The sequence below is a fragment of the Melanerpes formicivorus genome, unplaced genomic scaffold, assembly GCF_026170545.1.
Source record: "Melanerpes formicivorus ecotype bairdi unplaced genomic scaffold, bMelFor1.0.p_v2 SCAF_35, whole genome shotgun sequence".
Taxonomy (NCBI): Eukaryota; Metazoa; Chordata; class Aves; order Piciformes; family Picidae; genus Melanerpes; species Melanerpes formicivorus.
The window spans coordinates 1,012,418-1,039,527 of NW_027142387.1; the positions used below are offsets into that span (position 1 = coordinate 1,012,418).

Here is a 27,110-nt window from a genome sequence, read left to right on the forward strand (position 1 = left end):
TCACAGGCAAACCAGACTCAATTTGGGGTAAATGAATGTAAATTATTGGCATGCTGTGAAATATCCTGGCATAATACCACTGAGGTCCTAAGCATAAAGCAAGCATAAATGAGGAGAAAATCTTCCTTTTCTGACTAGAAGGGTCTGAGATTGCATGCCATGGGTGTGACCCTGTTTTAAGAATCCTGCTGCTGTGCATTTAAATGGATTTGATAGCAGACTGTGAGGGAGAGACCTAGGCAAGCAGAAGGGCTGTTAAAGATGAGTCAGTATTCATTGTGAAAGCAGATTTCAATCTCTGCTGTGTTTTCACCACTGTTTTTTTTTTCCCTTTTCTAGCTGACTGAATCTGGTAAAAAATCTATTGATACACATACCTGAAAAGTTTGTTGGGATGATTAAGTTACTGATTTATAATGCTAAAAAAAAAAAAAAAAAAAAAAAAAAAGCTTTAAAAGCCTCCCTTAGACAAAGATGCTGGTGAACCTGGCATCTGTAACAGTAAAAGCAAGAAATAAAGCTCAAAAATAGAATGAGGGTTAGCAGCATGTCCTGATGGAAATACAAGCTGCACTACCCAGCCCAAGGGTTGAATAACAATGATTAATTTCTGTTAGCACTTACCAGTCTGCAAATGTCAAGAGGGAAATTCAAAAAACAATCCTGCCTTCATCTGACAGCGCAGTGCATGTCTCCTCTAGAAAACATAAACAAATATGTGTGGTGATAAATGCATTATTTGAAGTATTACTTTTTCTAGTGCAATACTTGAATGGTTTATCATCCTTGCCCGCTCTCCACCAGTTTCATTTGTATTCCTGGGAAAAGCTTGGGGGAGGATGGGATAGCAGGCATTTTTTTCTTCACTTTTTTTTTTTGTGTGTGTGTGGTTCTTTGTTGGTTTTGTTTTGTTTGTTTCTGATTGGTTGTTTGTTTGATTTGATTTGGTTTGGTTTGTTGTTTGGTTTTTTTTTGTGGTTTTGGTTTTGTTTGTTTGTTTGTTGTTTTAATCACCTGTCCCAGAGAGCAATCCTTCTTGTTCTTATCTGACACAGTCAAAAAAAACCAACACAAAAAACCCACCACGCACACCGCAGCTGAAGGCAAGGGCATCAACCACCTTTTTGAAGGTCTCTAGTAAAGTATTATTAATATGACTGCAGAGAGTCTGCTGAAGTATAGCCAAGCTGAGAAACATGCTTAGGAAAATACATCATCCATTAAGCTTATCTGCTTTTCTGACATGCGGATGGAAAGGCTTGCTGAGATCCAAAGGAGTTCTGTAGGTAAGCATGGCTCTGTAATACAAAGCAGAGCTTAAATGCTCATACTATTTGACTTGGGATGTGTTCCCTCTTTGAAAAATGAAGTTATAAAAGATACTACCTCAATAGCTACCTCAAAGGACATTATTTAGACTAGAATCATATTGTAGAACCATAGAATTGTTTGAGTTGGAAGGGAACTTTGAAGATCATCTAGTTCCAACCCCCATGCTGTAGACAGTGACACCTTCTCCTAGATCACATCGCTCACGGCCTTATCCAGCCTGGCCTTGAACATGTTTAGAAAGGGAGAATCTACAACTTCCCTGGGCAATCTGTTCCAGTTTCTCACCACCCTCACTGTATAGAATTTCTTCCTAATATCCAGTCTAAATCTACCCTCCTTAAGCTTCAATCCATTCCCCTTCGTCCTTGTAAAAAGTCCCTTCCCTGCTTTCTTGTAGGACCCCTTCAGGTACTGGAAAGCTGCTCTAAGGTCTCCCCGGAGCCTTCTCTTATCCACTCTGAACAGCCCCAACTCTCACAGCCTGATCCCACAGTTCAATGTCCTTCTTGTGCCAGGGACACCAGAATTGGACACAGGACTCTGGGTGGAGTCTTATGAGAGCAGGGTAGAGGGGGAGAATAACCTCCTGTGTTCTCTTGGTCACACTTCTTCTCGTAATCTTCAAGTATCAAGATAACATTGTCAAAAATTCTTACACCTTAGACTCATTTTTATGTGTCCACATAGCTCTTTCCTGCTAATGGAATATCTATAGTGTCTGAAAATTTCCTTCCACAGTAATTGTTAATTGTCAGAAACAGGCAGGAGATGTTAAGGCAAGGATGACTCTATAACATACCCTTCATAAAGTATACATTTTTCTATAGCATCTGCACCTGCCCACCTGCCCACTGCAGAAGGCAGGATTATGCACCAGGTAGATCTTGGAGCTAAACACTGGCTTACAGTCTCATATATATATATATATATATATATATATATATATAAAAATCACTGTAAGTTATGGTCACAAATTTCTGAAGACTGATGTGCAGATATCACAGAACCCCAGCATGTTATGGGTTGGAAGGCACCTCTGGAGATGATCTAATCCAACCCCCCTGCTAAAGCAGGGTCACCCACAGCAGGTTACCCAGGATTACAACGGCCACATGTGTTTGGAATCCCTCCAGAGATGAAGATTCCACAGCCTTTCTGGGCAGCCTGCTCCAGAGCTCCATCAATCTCATGGCAAAGAATTTTTTCCTCATGTTTCTGTGGAACTTCCTGGGGTCCTGTTTGTGCCCATTGCCCTGTCTCCTGTCACTTGCCATCACTGAAAAGAGCTTGGCCCCATCCTCTTGACCCTGATGCTATAGCTATTGATGAGCACTGAGAATATCCCCTCTCAGGCTGCCCTTCTCCAGGCTAAACAGCCCCAGGGGTCTCAGCCTCTCCTGCTCAGAGATGCTCCAGTCCCCTCAGCATCTTTGTAGCATTTGTTGGACTCTTTCCAGTAGGTACTTGTGTCTCTTGAACTGAGAAGCCCAGAACTGGACTCAATACTCCAGATGTGGCCTGGCCATGACAGAGCAGAGGGGTACATAAATTGAAAGCAACAGTGGAAATTTCTAGCTGGAATTCACCATCATATTTCCTGAAGATAATTGTTAAAAGTGGCTTTTGTGCAGAAATTTATCAGAAGCAAAGCATTGCTTTCTTTCATTTTCACTCTTACTGGAATTACACTCAGGTTTTACCTGAGACATCTTTCCACATCTATTTCACAATTGCCTCCACCAGTTGTATTCAGAGGCCAGCCTCTAGTCCCTACCAAGGGAAGCAGTGTGTGCTGGGGGATTACAAATGAATGCAGTGCTTGCTAAAAGCAATGTGCGAAAGAATGGGTGGTTAAGAGCACTCTGCAGCCATTTGTTAATCAGAGCAAGCAGAAATAGGAACTCACTCAGTAATGCAGCCAGCTAGTGTAATTAACTGTGCCCTCAGCCCAACATCTGTCTTCATAATGATCTCAGTGCTGGTAGGCACCCACTGCGTCGTGCCTTTATGTTTGAATTAATACTGATAACCATCGAGTGACATTTGTAATGTTGATGATAAAATACCTCGATTTCATCATCTTCATCTCTAGTGAAGTAAAGGTCTGTAATCTTCTCTCCACTCCTCCTGCTATCATTTAAAAATTGGCTGTGTCAAGTCTGCGCTGCACAATCTTGTTCTGTGTGCATGGGTGAGAAATGCATGATGTATATATCCTATTTCATTCAAATTATTGAAGTGCTAAAATCCACCTGATCTTGTGAGGTTCACAGCTTTCCATACTTTATTTCTAAATCTCATTCAGATGGTACAGTACATATTCCTAGAATCATGGAGTTCTTTCAGTTGGAAAAGACCTTTGAGATCAAGTCCAAACATTGACCTAACACCACCATGTCCTTAACTGCCATGTCCACATGTTTCTTGAAAACCTATAGGGATGGTGACTCCACCACCTCCCTGGGTAGCCTGTTCAGCCTTTTCCAATGCCTGACTACTCTTTCAAGGAAAAAATTTTTCCTAATATCCAGCCTGAAACTTTTCTGGCACAATTTCAAGCCATTTCCTCTTGTTCTGTCACCTGATACTAGAGAGAAGAGACCAATCCCCACCTGACCCCCAACCACCTTTCAGGTAGTTTTAGAGATCAATGAATTCTCCCCTCAGCCTCCTCTTCTCCGGACTAAACAACCCCAGTTTCCTCACGCAGCCCTCCCAAGACCTGTTCTCCAGACCGTTCATCAGCTTCATTGCCCTTCTGTGGACATGCTCCAGCACCTCAGTGTCCTTCTTGTAGTTAGGGCCCCAAAACTGAATACAGTTATTTTCCTTATACAAGGCTTTTTATCACATTTAAAACCTTAAAAGGTTAAACCTTAAATTAGATAAGTCCTTTTTAACCCTGCTGATCCTGGGCACGCTGACACTCAGTAAGCTGTACCAGTTTACAGTGAGTAAGATTTCTGGGACTGTTTAGATGATGGGGGAAAAGAGGGATTAATTCTAAACAGTTGGCCATGTTTCAGCATTTTTTCATTAAGGCAGTTTGTAGTAAGAAAGTTTGCAGATTATTTTCCTTTCTTAAGTCATTGGCTATGATACTTTTTTTCCACAAAAAGTTACTTTTCATTCCTTCTCCACAATTCCATCCTTACCTCTTTCCAATCTGTTCTCTATGCAGTTAACCAAATCTGGCAGCTAGTTTCCATGGGCTTCTGCAACAATTACTGTAGAACAGTATAGTTTAGAAGAGAGAGAGAGATATTTCTGCTCTTAATCCTCCTTGTCTTATACTCTCATTGAAGACAGGTGAAATGCAGACTATTGAAGAGGCAATAATAAATGCTGCAGGCTGGGGGATGTTGTATATTCAGTTGACACTTTTTTCTCCCAGGCAAAGGCCTTGGAGTTTCTTCTCTATCAAATATTAAGTTAGAACTTCATTCTCAACCTCTTTGACCTGTCAGTTATCTCCAACATGATAAACAGAGGTTTTTATTTCCTTCAGCCTTGTAGTTCCTTGTATCCTGTGAGTAAGCTGTCTCCTCCATCACTGTAGTGACATCTTTAGGGAGTTGTGTGAGCTTCCTGCTCACTTTCGTTTCACCTTCCTGTGTCAAGAAGAATTCACCGGTCTTGTCAGATATTCCCTTTTACTGGGAAGAGATAAATCAGCATGAAGAGAGGTGAAGCTAAGGAACAAATAATACGTAGCTTACCCTGTTTCTGTTCCTGAAATGAGATAATGGTTAATTAAATGTTTGACCAATGAAAAATGTCATATGTTGTGACCTGGTTCATCATGCTGAGTTCTGGCAGTTTTCTGACAGGAATGTTTTTCAAAGGCTATGCCCACTGACAGGAGACCAAGCCTTAATGGTGTACTGATTTCCCCACCTCTGCTCTCAGGCTTCCTCTTGCTTCATTGTCAAAGCTATGCTGCAGCTCTGCCAGTGCCTAGCCAAGTGCCTCGTTGAGTCCAGCCCTGGCCCTGACCCACTCATTTAATCTCCTGGCTTGATTTACTGCCTGTAGTCCAGAGCAAGCAGACTGGCATGGCTTGTCTTGCTCCATACTGTGGAGTATTGATGAGGTTCATGCCCTGCCAGCCTTGCTTTCATGTTAAGCTCTCAGCAGCTCTTCCCTTTCAGAGCAGCCCACTCTTGCTGCTCCCTGACAATCACTTGTTAAAAAGAGTGCAGTCTAAATCAGGTGAGAACAGCATCAGCCCTCATGTGGCATATCCAACCATGGCATCCAGCAGATTTCTAGAGGAAACGCTGCAGAAACAGCAAAAGTACAGGCTATTATTTCACTGAGCTACTTTTCAGCCATCAATAGTTTGCAAAATTCTTGATCAAGAGGCTGCACTTTTGAGGGTGGTGAGGCAATGAATAGGCTGCCCAGAGACTCAGTGGGGGCTGCAAACCCAGAAGTCTTCAAAGCCAGGCTGGATGGGGTCTTGAGCAATCTGGTCTAGTCAGACATGTCCCCATGTTGTAGGTTAAGGATTAATTGTTCTACCATAGAGATGGAGCTCCCCCAAGGGGGTGGAAAGTCTCCAGAGGGAGGCATCAGATATTGTAATTTTTTATTCCATTCCTCTTCCTGTATTATCCCTGTGTAAGGAGCAGACCTTGTGGTCAGCTCTCTCTTGGCTCTGGGCATTCTGGCTCTTAGCTGGTGCTTTCAATTTTGGCTGTGAGGGAGGCAGACCTGGCTGGCGGGAATCTGTTTCTGCTGTGTAACAGGGCCTAGCCCGGGGAGGAGGCCTAGGCCATTGCTGATTCTGGGTGTGAATATCCTTTTTCTCTAATCCCTTTTGTATTTTGTTTACTTTTGTCAACATTATTTCTACTTAACTTCCAATTCTGTGCAAGGGTTCGTATTTACTCCTTTGGAGTAGATTCTACATTCTGTCCTGAGCTGGTTGCTCAAGCCAGGACACCCTGCCTATGGCAGGGTATTGGAACTAGATCTTAAAATCGTAGAATTACAGAATGGTAGGGGTTGAAAGGGACCTCCAGAGATCATCAAAGCCAGTTCCCCTGCCAAAGCAAGCTCACCTAGGGCAGGTTATTCAGGAACACATCCAGCTGTATCTTGAAAGTCTCCACAGCAGGAGACTCCACAACCTCTCTGGGCAGCCTGTTCCAGTGCCTCATCAGCCTTGTAGAAAAGTTTTTGCCTAGGATCTTTAAAGTCTCTTCCAGCCCAAACTGTTCTACAATTCTATGACCTGGGTTTATTTTCCCTGTAATTTTTCTGCTCTGTTTTGAACTCTCTGCTGCTTTTTGCTCCCCTACCTCCTTCCTTCTCTTTTCTCCCCAAAACCTGAAGATAATGATCCCTATAGGCAAAGAGCATGAGGAAGGACTTGGTTTTGTCAGTGCTGCCTGATGACTGTTATGTTGTATTTTGAGAAGGACACCTACTCATCCGTAGTGCCAGTTTACCATACCTATCATTTTACAGGCTTGTGTTGTACTACCTCTTAGCTGCCCTCTTCCAAAAACTTTTAGCGTCTGATTCTTTGAGATGAGACAAGAAGAAATATGTGCTGTATTCAAATATCAGGCACCACGCATATCTGTGGTGGCAAAATATGTGCAACACTGTCCTGTGTTCATTTGCTCATTAAACAGAAAGATGAGACATGACATCACTGAGAAAACCATTCAGGTAGAAGGAATGTTGCTGCCCTTTGAAATGGAAGACATTTATTAACATTAATATTGGCCTCAAAACTTTCCTGTTGGTTTTCAGCTAAAGAGGCCAATGTCTAGCTGATATATGGTAGGAAATGGCTTCTCAGCAGCACTATGAAGATCTAAATGAAAGAGCATGAAATTTAACTGGAGGTGATGCCATCTGTTGTCCTGGTTTTGGTTCCCATAACACCGTTTAAATCACTTGGGATCTAATCACTATCTTTCCACCAAAGGGAAAGGTAATACTTCATTATGAGAGAAACTAGGCATCCACAAGAGCCACACTGTATTGTCCTCTGTCTATCCAGCTTCATTGAGTTGTATCTGAGTGGATGATTGATTGTGTATGTGTGCCTACTGAAGCTTGCCTGCCCAGCTTCTACTCCCCAGAAAATCACTTGCAGGTAGGTGGCTTTTCACCACACCTGAGTCTATGTGAAGAATCGGTTGTTGGCCTCTTCCTCCTCCTGAGCTGCAGATGGTACCAAGGCCTGTTAGTTCACATATCCTATTGCTTCCTCAGGAATGTTTGAACTAATGAGAGAAGTTATTTGAGGTTACTCCTCTGCACAGGGTCTTGTACATTATACAATTCTGAGATGTCACTGAAACCCCCTCACCATATTATGGTTTCTTTTACAGTGAAGAAACAAAGGAAATTTTTAAGGAGCTAGTTTAATTTCCCCCACTAAGTACAGCATTTAGAATTATTCCACTTGCTTAAGGCAGTTCCAGGCATGGTGCACATTTGGCTTCTTACTTCTTTTGAAAGACTAAAAATGTATGCCAAGACAGAAATGGACTGCAGTTAGATATGATGGGGATTTAATGCAGAAACCTCTGATAATTTTTGTCTTTTTCAAGCTCCACAGCTAACCCTCAAACCTTCCACTGCAGAGTCTTACTCTATATCCAGCAACTGCTGCAAAAGGGGATGTGATAAGTGGAGATGTCCATATTTAAACAAAATGATGTGGTCTTAGGATACTCATCTGTCTCTCCACTATGTTCTGTGTGGTGCACTCTAATGTAAGTGTCAGTATTTTTCAAAGCAGATGGTAGCCAGGTAAATTCTTTTTTCTGTTTTCATTGAAGGATAAAAAGAGAGCTGAATTTTTCCCTGTGACACTGTTCTTACTGCTATGCACAAAAAATGACTGTGCCTTACAGTGAGAGATGTCTTGGTGGACTAGATTTATACATCCATGTCAAAAGCTAACCATATTTGCAGTGTACCAAGATGAAAATATTTCTGGGTGAAAAAAAATAAATAATTGTGTGTAGGGGGTTGTGGTGTGGGTAAAAGGGAGGGAGGTTGTGCAGCTGGCATAGCTTGTGGAAGGCACTGGGTACTTCTGTCCAGATCAAATGGGCCTACTAGATCCTGGAAATCTGGTTACTGCAGCAGCAGCTCCAGAATGGCCAGTGGGCATCCTGTGGCTCATGAGTCTGTTCATAGATGTAGGTGGAAATAAATGCCAGGTCTATGAGCTAGGTCACAGTCCTAAATTATATTAGAACAGCTTATGTAGGAATTAACGTGGGATCCTTTGATACCATCCACTCTTCAAATTTCATTTTAAGTATTGTGCTCTAAGAACTTTCCAGAACATGGCAGAAATTAAAATATATTAGGATTTAAAAGTAACAAATGATGACAGCCTAAGAAGAGGTCAGAGTGAGACAGTGACATTTGAAAACATATGTTCAGGTGTCTTGAGTGTTTCTTGTGAGTAATAAAACTGAGGTACTTATCCCTGCCGGCTGCTAATGATCTTGTGTTATTTTTCATGAGGCTGGCATAATTACAATGATTGTCCTAACTTCAGTAGCTTATCTGCCTTTCTTATTTCTTTGTGTGCCTCTCAGTTGTCTGTAGCTCTTCTTGCACTTTTAGTTTCTTTATCTGTGGTTTCCTTTGCAGGTAAAATGTGTGCTGGGCTCTACTATACAGTCAGTAGTTGACAACACATAGGCAACCTCTAAGATCAAATTTAAACATTGACCCAAGACAACCATGGCTATTGAACCACATCCCAAAATGCCATGTCCACATGTTTCTTGGACACCTCCAGGGATGGTTACGCCTCGCTGGGCTCCCTGTTCCAAAGCCTAACCAATATTTCAGAAAATACATATTTCCTCATATCAATCTAAACCTCCCTGGCACAATTTCAGGCCGTTACATCTCATCCTGTCTTTACAAAAGTATCTCTCAAGCTCCCTTCTTGACACCTTCAAACACTGAAAAGCTACTCTAAGGCCTCCCTAGAGCCTTCTTTTTCTCCAGGCTAATAGAATAGAATAAACCAGGTTGGAAGAGACTTCAAGATGATCGTGTCCAACCTATCATCCAACACCACCTAATCAACTAAACCATGCAACCAAGCACCCTATCAAGTCTCCTCCAGAACACCTCGATAGGGTGCTTGGTATAGTTTGAGATAGCTCCTATTCTTTGTACATTCATGCCCGATAAATAATACCTAAAAATAAATAAGTAGATATTCCAGACAGGATAGAAAAGTGATTCTGTAACTTCTAATTTCTTAAGACTGAACAACCCCAACTCTCTCAGGCTATCTACAAGAGAAGTATGGGGATAAGAAGCCTGAAAGAGAAGACTTGTGGAGGGTATACACTGAATAAGAACATTATTTTAGAGCATAATACTCTAGCTTTGTGATCTGTATTTTCTAGTTCACCCATTAATTACTTTTCTCATAGAATCATAGAATTGTTTAATTTGGAAAAGGTTTCTAAGATTGAGTCCAACCTTCAACTTAAGACTACCATGGCCACTAAACCGTGTCCCAAAGTGCTATGTCCACACTGTTTTTGAACATGTCCAAGTATGTTGACTCCACCACCTGCCTGGACAACCCATTCCAATGCCTGATTCACTTTTCCTACCTCATTGATTTTTCCATTTCAAACTTGTTAATACCTAAGTTTTTATTTCCTGATTTTTAATGACTCTTCTGTTAGAATTCTAGCAATCAGTTTTGTCAGTGAAAGTTCTGGCTTAAAATAAAGCTTGTAGCCCACTGGTAGCCATGTATTTGTCTGCCTGTGATATGTCATTACCTAAGAGCTTACACTCACTTTTTCACCAAAATTAGCATTTTTTCTTCTTCCACTATATATTTCAGGGACAGCTTGTTTGTATAGCAGCACTATTTATATTGTGTATGGCTTAAAAATAATTTATCTTTGTAGCTGAGAAAATTGTGGTGTAATTCCACTGCTCTTGCACAGACCTTTCTCCTGTTTGTAACTCTGATTTCTGAGTTGCAGTCTCTCTGATATAAATAATGTATTAGTTCATCATTTACATGCAACCCATCTTTGCAAGACTATGCAAGTGATTCACTATGAAGATTTTGTTGAGTAGCTTAAAAAACTTCAATCAGGTTTTGGCAGCTGATTTATCTCTTCTGATCTGTAACATGTTGTGAAAGTTTGCCTTTTTATGGGGCTGAGGGTACTGTGAGGACCTGAAACTGCCAGAGTCTCTTAGTGAGCCACTTCCCTTCATTGTACTAAGAATGTCAGACTAATGTGGGCTCTGCGAGGTTATCATACTAAAAACTCAGGAACCTAGCACTGTAGTTACAAGATTAGTTTTCTTTGGTGGAAATACTGACAGCTCATTTCCACTTCTGCACTCTGATGCTGTTGATTCTTACAGTTTGTAAAGTATGGATCTTTAAACCCAGTCATGGAAGTCGACTGCGTTAACTGTGTTTTCAAGTAACCATCTAAAAAGGTAGAATTAAAGCCATTGCAGGGGTGAAAGAAGAGAGCTACACACATCTTAAACTGTGTTTATTCCCAAACAATGCCAGTAAGATCACCCTGATTCTCTGCTATTACTTAACAGGTATTTTGTACAGATTGACAGTACTGGGCAAAGGGACAAGCTAATGGTAGTCACATCTTATTGGGACCTTTTGAAAGCTCTAAATAGACTCATTGTGGTTGGTAGACACCTTCAAGTCCAACCATTATCCAGCTCTACTAGGTCTGGGGCTAAACTGTGTCTCTCAGCAGCACATCTGTGGCACTGAAATACCTACAGGGATGGGGATTCAATCACCTCCCTGGTCAGCCTGTTCCATTCTTTGAGAACCCTTTTAGTGAAGAAGTTTCTTCCAGTAACAAACCTAAACCTCTCCTGGTGCAAGTTCAGTCCATTTCCTCCCATCCTGTCATTTGTTACTGTGGTGGGTTAACGTCCTTTTCTGAAAACAAAAAAAACCAAAGCAGGGTGGAGGGCTTGCGGGTACTTTACCCTCCCTGCAGGGTGTTTTCCCCTGGGAAGCTGAGTCTGTTCCACTCCCCCCTCCCTGCCCAGCTAGAGTATAGAAAGCAGGACATCATAGCTGTTGGACCTCCTTTTGGCTCCTGCCTCTGCTTGATGAGAGCTACTGCAGCTGCCCTCCCGCTCCTCAGCCACGTGGCTGGACCTGATCCTTCTCCCTGCTGCCTCCACGCCTCCTCAGAGAAAGACTGGTTTTGTATTATTCTTTTCTGTCCCACTCCCATCCATCCTTGTTCCTTGCCCTTGTGAACCTTTCCTGTTATTGTTATATATATATATATATATATATTGTTTAAAGAAAATTCTTCACGTCTCTACTTCCAAGCCGACTCCAGATGATTGTTTAGTGGATTTGCTCCTTACCCCTTTTTTTCCCTCTCTGTTTGGAGGGAGGAGGGGGGAGTGGGGGAGAGATTCTCAGCCTTTCCCCCATCTGGGGTTTTAACTCCCAGTTAAGGCTCAAACCACTACAGTTACTATGGAGAAGAGATCAACCCGTACCTTGCTACAAATGAGACAGTCAGTCTGTGCATCCAGCAACACTTCAAAGGAGAAAACTTCCCTCCATCTTTCACCACAACTGAAGATTAAGAAGTAGTAAACACTGAATTTTTCAGAAAATAATGGACCTTTACTTTTAGGATTAAATAACCCAGTAAATGCGGAGTGTGGGTGTGCACACTTAAGTGCTTCCAAAGGACCTGCACACTGCCCCAGGTCCCAGAAGCCCTCATGAATAACCGGAAGTCACTGCATGCTTCAAAAACTGCATTTATTCTTCCCACAGAGTCACAATTCCCACAGTTCCAGGTTTTAGCTCTACATCTGTATATGGAAGTGAAAGACAACGAATGATGTTTCCACCTAGTAATACTGTTTCTAATCGCATCTGTTTTGTCCGACATACGTGCAGCATTTGACCTTGATCTCTGGGCTTTATACAGCTGGAGTTCTGTCAAAGCCTAAATAATAGAACATTTCTTCCCACAGAGTAGTTAAAGTATATTTTTCGGTGTTTGGTAAAATATCTCTTTGAGTGTCCAAAGTAGCCCAGTCACACGGTAACTCAAAGCTGAAAGTATATACAGTAGTGTTCGAGGTTTAAGGTGGATATTAGGAATAAAAATCTTTACTAAAAAGAGTGGTCAGTCATTGGAACAGGCTGCCCAGGGAGACACATGTTCAAGAAACATGTGGACATGACAGTTTGGGACATGGTACAGTGGTCATGGTGGTCTGTTTCTCCATGAGATCAAATTAAAATATTTTCCCATGCAACACTGAAGTGTGCAAATGATGCAGTGGTCACGGTAAATAACAAGGTGATTTTTTTGTTTTCCAAACTTGGAGCATTTCCTTTTACTATTGACCATTTTCTGAGTGAGTTCTAGATGGAACAGCTTTTCTTGTTTGCTGTTCAGCTTTGTTTTGCTGAGCTCTACGTAGGTTCTTGTCCATCAAAACCAGGAAATACAGGGATCCTACCCCAGAAATCCTGGTTTAGTAAGGCTTTATGAAATGACTATGGATTCCACAAGAGGCTTTCAAAGCTTTATTGGCTTATTTCTGTTGAACCAATCCAGATAAATCACAAAAGCCCTAGTTCAATTTTACCAGGTCAGATTTGTAAATGCTGATTCATAGGATTTGCTTTGTCCTTGATCCAGGAACACTTTTTCTGGCTACAGCTGAGCATTAGTACTCAGGCTGTGTCCTAAGAATTAGCACTAGAAGGCTTAATTCACCTGTACAATTGTTCCTTCACCAGAAGGACATAGGTAAAATATGTACTCTCAGGACACCTTGTAAATAAAGTCAGTGATGTTAATAAATTTGGGGTTCTACAAAGGCTTTTAGGACATTTGTCAGGATTCTTTTGTCTAATCGGGGATATTTGCAGTGCTGAGAGGTAGAAAGAAGAAATGTATAACTGGTGATGATAGCAGATCTGAAGTATTATACCAGGTTGGGTAGATAGACTGCTGGTATTGGGAATCTGGGATGTGGGAACAGAGAAGTGTATTTGGAAATCAGGGCTTAAAATCAAAACTGGGCAGGAGGAAAAAAATGGACAAAATGTGGGGCACAATTTGACATGGAAGTTAGAGTCAAAACATTGTAGGTAGTCCCAAGGGGAAGAAAGGGTCATGGGTGCATGCCTGTTTGGGAAGCCTGGCCAGAGGATGAAGCAAGTGAGACCTTTCTGTGAATCAAAGAATCTTCTGTTGTGACTTACTGTATTGTTCTGTAACTGCAGCATAGCTGAGCATCTGGCTTAGCCTTTCTTTGCAGTGATCATCCCTACATTACCTGCTGCATATAAATGTAGGTAGCTCATTCAGGAAAGATGAAAGAGTTACAAAATTCTTGATAGCAGTAACTAGTAGTGAGAAGAGATTTGACCACAGGAAGGTGCAATTTCAATGTTTATTTCATAGAATCACAGAATCATTTTGGTTGTAAAAGACCTATAAGATCAGTGGTCTAACCATTGTCTGGATCTACCAAGCTGAGGGCTAAACCAGGTCCCTCAGCACCATGTTTCTGCCTCTGTGAAACACCTCTGGGAATGAGGATTCAACCACCTCTCTGGGGAGCCAGTTCCAGTGTTTGAGACCCTTTCAGTGAAGGAGTTTCTTCTAACATCCAACCTAAATCTCCCCTGGGGCAAGATGAGACCTTTTCCTATAATTCTATCACATCATACTAGGGAGGAGAGACCCCACCTCACTCCACCCTCCTTTCAGGTAGTTGCAGAGATTTCCAGTCTCCTGTATAACAGGGAAATAAAGTTTTGGGGATTGACAACATATTTTCACCAAGCTAAATTTAAGGTGTGAGTACTAACTACACAGGGCAAAGTTTTAGGAGGAAAAAAAAAGGTGGCTGTAAATAAAGCTATTAATGAGCTGGGCAGTCTGTATGCTTAATGACAATAAGCTGTAACTGTTGTCTTTTCTATCTGATGAATGTTTAATAGAAGAGTGAGACCACTCTACTGAAAGGCAAATAGCCAGTTATATGCTCAAGGAATTAATAAGTCTTGCATTGATGAAAGGTCCACCTTGTGTATGAGTAATTTATTTACTTATCATTAATCTTGGATTGTTATCTTAGCAATGCATACCATTAGCTGTTTTGATTTTATATTCCATTAATCTTTACATTTGTGTCCAGATTGTATTGAAATGTAAATAGTGATGGTTTGTGATACAATTTTACTTGAGCCCTTGCATGCCTTTCAGAAAACTCATAAAAACGCTGTCTTCATTTATTTAAATACCTGTGCAGGTAGTGATTAGCACTTTGTAAATGAGTATGATTTATCTCACTAACGTTGACCATAAAGCAGAAGCTGCTTCTGCTGTCTGAATGGAATGAATCAACTACATATTTATTTTTCCATGGCAAATTCAGCAATATTTCAGTGTTGGCTAAAATGGAAGTTTTCTACAAGACCCACGTTGTGGTTGCAACAATCCCATGAATGCTCCAGGCTTGGGGCAGAGTGGCTGGAAAATGCCCAGCAGAGAAATACTTAGGGTCTTGATTGACAGCTGACTGAAGATGAGCCAGCATGTGCCCAGGTGGCCAAGAAGGACAACAGCAACCTGTCCTGGATCAGGAATAGTGTGGCCAGCAGGTGAGGCCACATCTAGAGTCCTGGGTTCAGTTTTGGGACCCTCACTCCAAGAAAGATGTTGAGGTGCTGGGGCATGTCCAGAAAAGGACAACGAAGCTGGTGAAGGGTCTAGAGAACAGGTCTGGTGAGGAGCAGCTGAGGGAACTGGTTTTTAGTGTGAAGAAAAGGAGGCTGAGGGGAGATCTTCTCACTTTCTGTAGTTCCATGAAAAGAGGTTGGTTTGTTATCCCCAGTAATGAGTGGTAGGATGAGAGGAAATGTCCTCAAGTTGCACAAGAGGAAGTTTAGGTTGTATATTAGATCAATCTTCTTGACTGAAAGGGTTCTCAAACACTGGAACAGGCTCCACAGCAAGGTGGTTGAATCCCCATCCCACAAAGTGTTAAAAAGAGGCAGAAATGTGCTGGGAAACACAGTTTAACACCAGACTTGGTAGAGTTAGAGAATGATTAGACTTGATGATTTTAAAGGTCTTTTCCAACTGAAATGATTCTTCGATTTCTTGGCTTGGTAGAGTGTCATCCATATAATATGCTTTAGCTTGCATTTCAAATGACATGTTTCAAGAATTTCAGCATGTTTTCCAACATTTTTTCAAGCTGAGATATTAATCAAATCTGGCTCTTTTTTTCTCGAAAGTCTGCTTCAAGTGTCAGTGATTTCATGACAAACTCTCTGGAAGGCAAAAGCAAATTATTATATAATTTTTTTCCCTGCTTTTCCTCTTCTGTTTCAAACGACAGCTCTAAAACTTTCTACCAGCTGTCCTTGCTCTCCTGGAACATGAAATGTTCAGCCAAGTGCATGAGCTCTGTCAGGACCACGGCTGGCAGTACGCTGCTATTTATTGTCTTCCTGGCTTCTGCTTTGTGTGCTGAATTTCTGGAGCAAATTCTTGTAACTGAAATATAAGCCCTTGAGAAATCAACGCTTCTAATAAACTGCAGTTCTGACAGAGCTTGAACTACAGTGCCCAAATTGCAGTGCTTGAAAAGCAGAAAAATAGAATCCTGAGCCTCTAAACGCCTCTAAATTATAGTCTTAGCAATTTTTCTATAGGGCAATCACAAGACTATTTAAGTAGAATAATAGATTCCCAGCAATATGCTATTTGTAATTAAAATTAAGCATAGCAGGATCATGTCATTACAATTTTTGCAGTCAAGTCCATGTTATTAAACCAGTTGTATCCTTATTGTTACTGTTTCCCTAAGAATAGTTCTACTCTCAATAAGAAATATGTCCGTGCATGCACTGCCCACCTTCAGAAGCTTGAGGTTGTCATCAGACTTAGAAAAGGCATCTCTGTGTGTTTGTGTATAATGAATATAGCTATGTGAATACACAGGCACATCACTATGTGTACTCATACCGCTACTTACTGTTTCTGGCTTCAAGGGAAGCCACCTGGCTTTCAGAGAGTGGCAGCAAAGCTGGTGAAGGGTCTGGAGAACAGGTGATCTGAGGAGCAGCTGAGGGAACTGGTGTTGTTTTGCTTGGAGAAAAGGAGGCTGGAGCAGGACATTCTCACTCTCTACAACTTGCCCAAAAGGAGGAAAGGTGTTGTCTCTTCTCCACGGTAACAAGTGATAGAATGAGAGGAAATGACCCCAAGTTGCACCAGGGGACGTTTAGGTTGGATATGAGAAGAAATCTCTTGACTGAAAGGGTCCTCAAAGACTGGAACAGGCTCCCCAGGGAGGTGGTTGAATCCCCATCCCTGGAGGTGTTTCAAGGAGGCAAAAACATTGTTTAGTCCCAGCCTTGGAAGAATTAGATAGTGGTTGGACTCAGTGATCTTAAAGAGCTTTTCCAACTAAAGAGATTCCGTGTTTCTGTGAAGTTTGCAATGCAAGACATATTTTGCACATAATGCATCAGTATTGGTGTCACCTATTTGAAGATACCATGAGATTGTTGTTGCCTCTGATGAAGACACTAGGGACCAAAACAAGTAGGGAAATGGATAATACCCGTTACTGTGTGCAGCAAGGAGTGTAGGAATGTCACACCCCACACCCAGTGTTGATTGAAACAGCAAGAGGCTTTTAGTACGAAGTTATCCATCAGTTGTATAATCATCTTTATCACTGAGTAAGTAATTCTTTACATTATGGGACAAAACATAAAGATTTCTAATTACCAGGGGTTTATTCCCCAGAAGATATATTTAGGAGGGAATCCATTTCAAACAACACTCTATGAAATTCAACATTTTTGTGGTGGTTCAATGCATGACCACTCCTGTTCAGTAGAATGGAATATAGTACTGTTTTCTGGCTTCTGTAGGCTGCTCACCAGAGAAGCTTAGTCTCTGAGTGTCTATCACGGATTATAAAGTGAAGCTGATGTCAATAAAATCTCAAGAGCTGTGTTTAATTCAAGCTGTAAAATGTAGCAGGAATAAATAATTAACAAGACACTGAAAAATCAATTTTATGGTTCGTTCTCAAGCCCTGCCATTATGTTCTTCTTTACCTATTTGAAACAGCAAGAGGAAGGTGGTCACTTGAATACAAAATTAGCTCAGGGCAACACTTGAAAAGCTTTAAAGATTGGATATCAGGAAGAATTTCTTTCCTGAAAGAGTGGTCAGGCATTAAAACAGGCTGCCCAGGGAGGTGGTGGAGTCACCCCACATGGAGGTGTTCAGGACATGGCAATCTGGGACACAGTTAATGGCCATGGTGGTGTGGTAGTTTCAGGATATGCCTAGAAAATTTTCCACAGATCTTGAACAGAAAGTAGTAGAATGTAAATGAATCACCATTGGGTGTAAAAAGGAAAATAATGGTAAGTTCTAAACAGTCCTATTGGATAGACTATCAACAAAGTTGGTCTGTATAGATTAACATTCTTTTTGGCTTTCTCACTCTGGCTGGTGCTTCTGCTGGCTCTTTGCTGACCTTGGTTGCATTGCTGTGTTCTGGCAAAGTACTAACATAACAACTATCTGCTCTTTTCTCTATTGTCTACAAGAGGGTAGGGAGCAGGAAGGGGGATATGGTTATTAGCTCTCCTCCTTTGTCCAGGGGGTTCTTGTGCTGATTATAAATGGTAAATACCTGTAAATATATGTAGATATTGTATATTTTGTATATATTCACTGCATTCCATTTTAGATTGTAGTTTTGCTTGTAAATACAGCTTCATTTGCTTCCAGCTGAGCTGGTCTGGCAATATAATGTTGTGGGGAATTTTCAGCCCACTGCAGCTTGATGGTTGGACTCCATTATCCTAGAGGTCTTTTCCAAACTAAGTCATTCTAGGATTCCGTGATTTCTTCAGAAACCTACTTAGTAAATCCTGTAAAATTCTTCTGGAGATTCTCAGTACTTATATTTTCTCACATTTCTCAAGAGGGCTAAATTGTGCCACATTGGCATGCTTAGCTTAGTGACTAACTGCTGCTTCTTCTACTTGTTTATCTAATAAAATAAATTAACCCTAAACTAAATAAGCAACTCAAGTATACCAATCCAGAAAATTCACCTGAACCCAGTACTCAAAGTATGGCCTCACCAGTGCTGAGTACAGGGGGGCAATCACTTCCCTGGGCATACTCTCATGTTCAGACATCTGTTGCTCAACACTCCCAGGTTATTTTCTGGTGGGCATTTTCCAGCTACTCTGCCCCAAGAGTGGAGTGTTCACGGAGTTGTTGTGACCCAAGAGCAGGACCCAGCACTTGGCCTTGTTGCATTTCAAACAGTTGACCTGGACCCATCAATCCAGCCTGTCAAGGTTCTCCTGTAGAGCCTTCCTACCCTCAAACAGATTCACATTCCCAGCCATCAACTGCTGTAGATCCTAGGTCATAACCTGAACAACACGTTCACGAGGTTTTCTGCCAGAAATGCACAAAAATGTGTTATCAAGCTCCTACAATAGCTGAAGTGGAACCAGCATCATTTCATTCTAAGGAACTAATTTGTAAAGTGCTCTGAGAATTATAAGTGCTAGGTAGAAGAGAAAGGAATAGTTATGTCTCTGCATTGCCACGTACAAAATGAAACTCTGTGAATCCAAGAGGATCATTTAATCCAAACGAGTTAACTGTGGTGTGTCTAGAATCATAGAATTGTTTGAGTTGGAAAAGACCTCTAAGATCATTTAGTCCATTGAGTTTTCTTTATGTGTGAGTCCTTTATTACTGGTTCTTATGCAAACAGCTTAGAATAGCTCCTTATTGGTCTGAAGATAACACTGAAAAACTGTTTGGCAGCCTTTGCTGGGAATATGCCCTGAAGGAACTTTGCTTAACCAAATGTCACTGCATATTTTAATATTGATTTGCTCTTTGTAAATTGCAGACTTTAAAAGTTCCAAGCATTTTGTTTTGGTCTCCTGACAGAAAAAGTTTGATAGTGTCCACCAAAGAAACGCTAAGGTCTTGTCTTACAGTAAGGGACGAAGAAAGGTGAAGTCCTTCTTGGGTCAGGAGGGATTGTTTAGTTCTGCCATTGTTCATTATATCCTTTAGTGCACAATTAGTTTAGAAGTCAGCAGCAAATTAAAATAGTTTGGGAATTATTGTGAATCCAAATTAATTTTACAGTCCCTCCCATGTGCCCTTTGTGTTGCCTTGTGTGTGAGATCCAAATGCTGTTGCTGAATGTCTCAAAAGTCACTTTAAACACTTTTCACTTGGTGATAAATATGAATCTTACAGGTCAGATCAGATGGTTTTACTTTTATTTAGGACACTGAATATCAGAGACTCCCTGTGGAATGGGTGATATTCATCTCATGTTGGTTCAGTAGTACTTGGTGAAGTAGAAAAAAAACTATCAGTAAGTGCTTTACAGTGAGGGTGGTTAAACACTGGAGCAGGTTGTCCAGGGGAGTTGTGGATGTCCCCTCCCTGGAAGTGTGCAAGGCCAGGCTGTACAGGGCACTGACCAACCTGGTCTAATGGAAGGTGTCCCTGCCCGTGGCAGGGGGTTTGGAATTAGATAATCTTTAAAGGTCCTTTCCAACCCAAACTGTTCTATGACTCTGCAGTAGCAATATGCCTTAACTGGATTATCTTGTTCAGTACTTCTGCCATGGCAAGTGGAATGTGTCCTATTGCACAGAGCAAAACCACTGCAAACAGATCCATACATTTAGAATATTTGTGTGATTTTATTACTGGTTTGCAGTAGGTCTTTTAAGTAAGCTACATCTACCCAGTGATTCAGACTCCCATCTCAGAGCATCATTTATTGCTCTTTCAAAGTATTTTCCCTGTATTTTATTTTATAGACTTCACCTGTCATGTTCTTCTTGACCAGTCAGGTAACTCTGTACAGTAATACAAGGTTAAATTTGAAACATTTCAGTGGTTTTTGTATGGATGTGTATGGAGGTAGAAAGTGGTGGAACATCCTACCTAACAAAGGATTGTTAGGTGCATTTTGAAGGATCTTTTCAAGAAATGGTGATAAAGGGTATGGATTATTAAGGAGATGTTTGGAGGTGATAAAAAGGACAAGCAATGGAAAAAATACTGCAAAGCCATTCAAAACCCGTTGATGATGGTTAGTTCTGAGGCAGAGAAATGGACAAAAATGCAGAACAGAAATTATTTGGGAGATAAGTGAGAGGTGAGGTGTGAGCAGGAGCAAGATTAGACAGGGATTTGATGATGAGAAGGAAAAGATTGAATTTCACATTCAGAATAATTCAACCCAGCTTATTTTCCATTGCAAAAAGCCTTTAACATTTTGTTCTGCTCTACAGAAGTTCTTATGCTGTCCTTATCAGCATCGTTTGTGAATTCTTCTCAGAACAGCACTGGGCAATATGTGTCAAGTATCTCTTGCATGTAGTTCCACTTTTTCCTTTTGGCCTCTCAGGTGGAGGAGTAATTGCACAGAGGTGAATGGTTTGTTGTGGTGGTCTTTCTTGGCATGGTTGTTTCTAATTGATACAGAGAGTCAGGTAGTTTATATTTGGATTATATCTACACACAAGCTGTATTTTAAAATTAAGCTGGAGGATGGGAAATGTGACGGAAAGGCAGGAGAGGAGAGGGGAAAGGGAATGGTCTGTGTTATACAACAGAGAACAGTGAGATTTCAGATGGTTTTCCAGTCTTCAGGAACTTTATCTAACAGTGTATGTGGCCATCTGGACAGTTGGCTTCCAGGACAAAATAACTTTTTATCTTCCTGCTCAAATGAACTCTAAACCTAAGAATTGAAGTAAATTATACATCTTGGCTACAAGTTGCCTGGGGAAGATAATTATTAAATATCCCTGTCCTGGGGCTTATAGTCCTCTAAAAAGGCTGGGGTAGTGACCCAAATCTGTTAACTAGCAGAGGTTAAATAGCACAGGCGAAACACTAAGAAAATACAGTCACATCAGGAGAAATTAAGATGGAAATAAATGCTTCCTATTCCTTTGGGGACATGAAAATGTATGGATTAGAAAGGAATCTGGAGAGGTCTCTGAGGCCATTCTCCTGCCTTCAGGCAGAACCAAACATACCTAAGTCATTCTTGGTGTATGTTATTGTGAGTTGTTCTTGAAATACCTTTTTCCTTTAATGAACTTCATTGGTTTTTTTTTCCCTTTCCCTGTGGACATTTCTCACCCTTGGCAACCATCCTGTTTCAAACAACTTTTTGAGCAGTGGAAAATCAGCACCAAATTTGAGTGTCTACATTTTGTGTATATACAAAAAGATAAGCACAGAGACAATATGATTCCGTGTTAATTAAATTAAATAGGTCTCTGGGAAGACCTTATAGTGACCTTCCAGTACCTGAAGGGAGCTACAAGAAAGCTGGAGGAGCTTGTAGTGATAGGAGAGGGGCAGTGGCTGGGAGAAGGTAGATTTATACTGGATATTAGGAAGAAATTCTTTATAGCGAGGGTGATGAGACACCAGGACAGGTTGCCCAGAGAGGCTGTGGGTACCCCCACCATGGACAGGTTCAAGGTCAGTTTGGACAGGACCTTGAGCAACCTTGTCTAGTGGGAAGTGCCCTTCCCTTGGCAGAGGGGTTGCAACTGGATGATCTTTAAGGTCCCTTCCAACCCCAACCATTCTGTGATTCTATGAAATTAAATAATTTAAGAGCATACATTCCATAGCAAGGTTTGTACAGAAACACAGAGGCAAGGTACCATTTATCTTCCCAGTATTTATTTCTTATTAACACTTTATGGCAAGAGAAGTGTTTTACTGACGTTTACAGTTAGAAATTAGATTCCCTTTGCTACCTCTACTAAATTTAAAAGGGTTTTTTTGTTTCCCTTTTTTTGTAATTTCTGCATTCTGATTGCCTAAATATTCGTGTAAACTCGATGATAGTTGTTAAGGTTTGAACAGTGAGACGAGCAGCAGATTGCATTACACAAATTACCTAATGGATTTGCTTTCTGATCAAGTAAACTAACAGAAAATTGTGGGGTGGAGGGAGGACTTAAGGATATGGTCCTATAGTCTGATTTAAACTCCAGTTAGCACAGGTATTTAAGATATGTTTACTCCCCCCTTTTGATCTACATCATATTTAGAACAGGAAAAAGCAGATGAGTAAAAGAGACAGTGTACAAATACAGAGCAGGCTAGTCAACCATTGCACTGTAAGTGTGAAATTAACATCAGGGAGTTTGCTGAGTGTCTCTGAGTTTATGACTTAATATGCTCCAGTAAATGATACAGATAAATATCTCCCTTTTTTTGTGCATATTTCCCTAGATTAAGTTGTTTGCCTCAGTTATATAGTCAATAATGCAGTGTGCCTATTAGTTAGCTACAATAAATGTAAGTTATACTGTACTAAAATCTGTAACTAGTTGCCAGCGTTATGTGTGAGACGTTATAAATAACTGGTGGAATTCACATGGGAAAATGTTCTGTGCTTTTTTTATTTTTTTGGTCCCTGGATAAATGCTTCTAAAGTCATCTATGTTTGAATGGAAATGAAGAAGAAAATAGATCAAACCCAGTTATTTTGAAAGGCTGGCAAAAATACAAAACCATCTTCAGATTTAGGGACTTCTGTAGATGTTTATATCCTTGAATAAAAGTTACTTTAATGAGATTGGTTTTGAAATGTCACTGCTTTCTGCTTTTTCTACTCTTATACCCACCAGCTATGGATTCATCTAAGTTGTTAATCATTTGAATGCTTAAAAATGTGCTATTATATGCTCTTGGTTTTCTTTTGTGGTGTTGAGAACACAGCAGAAAGTCATCACCTATTAGCTGAATAGCAGTAATCAGCTCTATCTGTTCTTTCAGCCTGCCACACTTACAAAACGAAATGAATTCGCTTAAACCACATTGAAAACATAATTTATTGAACTGTGAAAATTGCCTCGGGAATATTCACTGTATTTTCCTGTGAAAACAATATTTGTAAATGCTTCATTTCTTGCCTTAGGAGAGCATTTCTTTAAGCACTATTTTTAACCAGGCCACTATTGTTTGATCTTTTTGACCAAGAAAGAATGGCTGATGTTGAATACTGGAGGCTGATATAGGATGTACGACATCTATATTGTGCTATATTCTGAGGCACATGCATAGAAGCAAAACGCTTTTAGAAACAGGAGTGAACAATGTTCAAGTCTTTAATGCATATTAAGGTTGCCCAGAGAGGGGGTAGATGCCCCATCCCTGAAAATATTCTGAGTTAGGTGGTTTCAGGCTCTGACCAACCTGATTTAGTTGGGTTGTCCCTGCTCACTGCAGGGAGTTAGGACTAGAGGATCTTTAAAGGTCCCCTGCAACCCAAACCAGTCTATGATTCCATATCATGGCAGAGGTTATTCTCGGCTAGTTGAGTCATGTACAGCAGTGCTGTTAAGTGGCACTCGAGGAGACAGGAGTGTGACCATTTGAGGCTGCGCCTTTAGGAAAAGGGACACTATGGTTGAATGTTTTATAAATAAAAGACAGGTCTAAACTAATTTCATTGGTGGATTGGTAGATTACAGCTGTGAGCTCTGAGTCCAGCAGAGACTTTGGGCAGTCTTGCACTTTTCCCTCCTCTTTTCGCAGCTTGCGGCTTCTAGGCTCTCTGCCAGACTGACCTTGGACTGATAAGTGTGAGGCCTGCAAAACCTACTAACAGTTTTGCTCTAATGTATAACTGCTTTTAATTAACAATTGTTCCTTTTCTCTCTTTCTAACCCTCTCTGGGGAAAAGGGGAGAGAAGGGGGTACAGGGGATGAACCCTCCTCCAATTAGGGGGAGGGGAGTTTCATTCCTGTGTTACTTTGCTGTGTATTTCTGTGTATATATTGTAAATACTGTAAATTGTGTGTATATACCCTGCATTTCCTAAACCGCTTGTGAATATCGCACATTCCTTTGCTCATCCGGCTGTGGTTATCTGTGTTTTTTTTTTCCCTTCACTTTGTGAGGGGGAGAAGGCTGAGGCCTTCCCCTCAACCCTCGACACAGGAGACAATAAGCTCATAGTGGGTTCACCCAGGCACTCTCAGTTTCAATAAATTGCTACATGGGAAAGGAAATCTGCCCTTGGATGTTATTTAAAAGAGTATTGTTAGCTATCACAGCAGTATGATGAGCTCCAGATCTGTTTTAGAGATAAGGATACTTATTTGTAATGCATTTATGAAAATCATTTATCTAATAGAGGGTCTCCTAATTTTCACTTTTAATGTCATAATAAAAATGTGCTGTTCTTAAATCTGATTTGGTCAGCTCAGCATGAAAGAAAGGCTCCTTTAATTCTTCATCAGGAACACAGAGCCTGCACCAAGTCTGATTGTAACAAATTTAATAAAGATAAGAGAAAAATCCAACACATTTCTTGCAATTATATTTCAAAGCCCCATTGATGACAAGGAATGTAATAATTTCAAAGGTGAGAGCACATGGTAGTTCCCATTTCTGACTGTCTTCAAGAAACTGGCCAAACTCAAATCTGAAATCACATTTAGATAATATTTCAAACAACAAACACACATTCTGCTATAATTTTTTTTTTGCTGCTCCACTTTCTCTATCGCATTCCTTTCACTCTCCAGCAGCAGTGTAACTGGAAAATAAAAGTGGGTGGGTGGGAGAAAGGTGAGCAACACTTGCCAGACCAAAATTTCACTTAGTGAAGCCTGAGAAGCCTGAGAGGGGATTCAATAAATGTTTATAAATATTTGAGGTCTGGGTGTCAGGAAGGAAGGGACAGTCTCTTCTCACTTGTGCCCTGTGATAGTACAAGGGGCAAGAACTTCTTTACTGTAAGGGTCGCCGAGCACTGGAACATGCTCCTCAGAGGGGTTGTGGAGTCTCCTTCTCTGGAGACTTTCAAGACCTGTTTGCATGCATTCCTGTACAATCTGCACTAGATTCTATGGTCCTACTCTGGCAGAGGGCTTGGACTCAGTGATCTCCAGACATCCCTTCCAACCCCTAACACCCTGTGATCCTGTGAAGCCTGTTGTTTGTTTTAATAATGCAGCATTAGTCATTTCCATCCCAGCCAGCAGGAAGCCTGCCTCCGTCTTAGCCTATTGCAGGCTACAGAAAGAAAATTAGCATCTCACTGGAATTCTTTCTTCAACTTTCAGCCAGGTGTGGGACTGGAGTGGTCCTGCACAGCAGGAGGAGGTGTGACTTGTGATGTTCTTTCTGTTTTGACAGCAAAGTACGAGTCAGACAGAGCTTAGAACCCAAATTTATGACGGGTGAATATATTCTACCTTCACTGTGATTTTTGGTTGTTTGTGGCAGCAGAGCCTCGATGAATCATCTTTTGTGCAGTTACAAATGCTGTTAATCTGTCTAAAATAACAAGGATTAATTACCAGGCAAGAGCCCAATACACTGCTTGGGCAGCTCACAATTTAGCTGTGTGTAAATCTGGATGCTCACTTAGGTTTTTCTTTCTGTCTTTGCCTCTTGCCCTGGCAGGTGTGTGCCCAATCACTGTGAACATGGTGGCAAATGCACCCAGACGTGGGACAGCTTCAAGTGCACTTGTGATGGAACGGGATACAGTGGTGCCACTTGCCATAACTGTAAGTCCTCCTACAGTTTTGGGGTAGCAGTGGAGCAAGGGAGACACTCATGTCTTTTGGATGTCTTTTGGTTGAGATTTAAGAAGTCAAAGTCTTCCTCTCTGGTTGTTACAGATCCTAAATCCATTTCTGAAAGGAGATGTTGGCTAAATCATACTTCACCTTAGCTATGTAGGGATGTATTTACACAGCACCATGCAAGGGAGCAAAGCAGTACAATGGTCTGAGCTGGGTGTGCTGAACCAACACCACCTCAAAACTACTGAGAGTGGACACAGGAAATCTGCCCTGAGCTGTTGTGGAGAGATCCTTACTGCTGCTAGAGAGATGCCAGTTTGGTTGCTAATCTTGAGGTGTATTCATACTGATTATTGGCCATTCCAAAATCAAATTATTTACTCTGTTGTTCTGAGTTTCTCAAATAAGATTATTTCCTATGAGGTCCACATGCCCTAAACTATTAAAGCACAGAAAAGAGAGTGGGAAAGACGATTGCTCTTTTGATAGGTCCTGGAAAATGCATGGTGAGACAGCAGGATGTGTCTTGTGTTCCTTCTCTTGGATGCTGAAAGGCGATTTTTATCTGCAAAGTGTATTCTAAAGTATTTAGGAGATGCAGAGAACATAGCCAGTTCTTGCTTTTCTTCCTTTGGTCTTTAGTGTCATAGTATCATAGTATCAGTCAGGGTTGGAAGGGACCACAAGGATCATCTAGTTCCAACCCCCCTGCCATGGGCAGGGACACCCCACACTAGATCAGGCTGCCCAGAGCCTCATCCAGCCTGCTCTTAAACACCACCAGGGATGGGGCCCCAACCACCTCCCTGGACAAACCATTCCAGTGCTTCACCACTCTCATGGTGAAGAACTTCCTCCTCACATCCAGCCCGAATCTCCCCACCTCCAGCTTCATTCCAACCCCCCTAGTCCTATCACTACCTGATATTCTGAGAAGTCCCTCCCCAGCCTTCCTGTAGGCCCCCTTCAGATACTGGAAGGCCACAATTAGGTCACCTTGGAGCCCTCCCTTCTCCAGACCAAACAGCCCCAACTCCCTCAGTCTGTCCTCATAGGAGAGGTGCTCCAGCCCTCTGATCATCCTCGTGGCCC

At 41.3% G+C, this 27,110-nt stretch overlaps 1 protein-coding gene across 1 annotated transcript in view; it reads left to right on the top strand.

Moving 5' to 3' along the window:
- Positions 1 to 27,110, top strand: part of CNTNAP2 (contactin associated protein 2) — a 1,101,400-nt gene that overhangs the window by 736,359 nt on the left and 337,931 nt on the right. Inside the window, exon 11 of the mRNA XM_068156823.1 lies at positions 25,894 to 26,000. Coding sequence (XP_068012924.1) covers positions 25,894 to 26,000 — 107 coding nt within the window. The remainder of the gene's footprint in view (positions 1 to 25,893; positions 26,001 to 27,110) is intronic.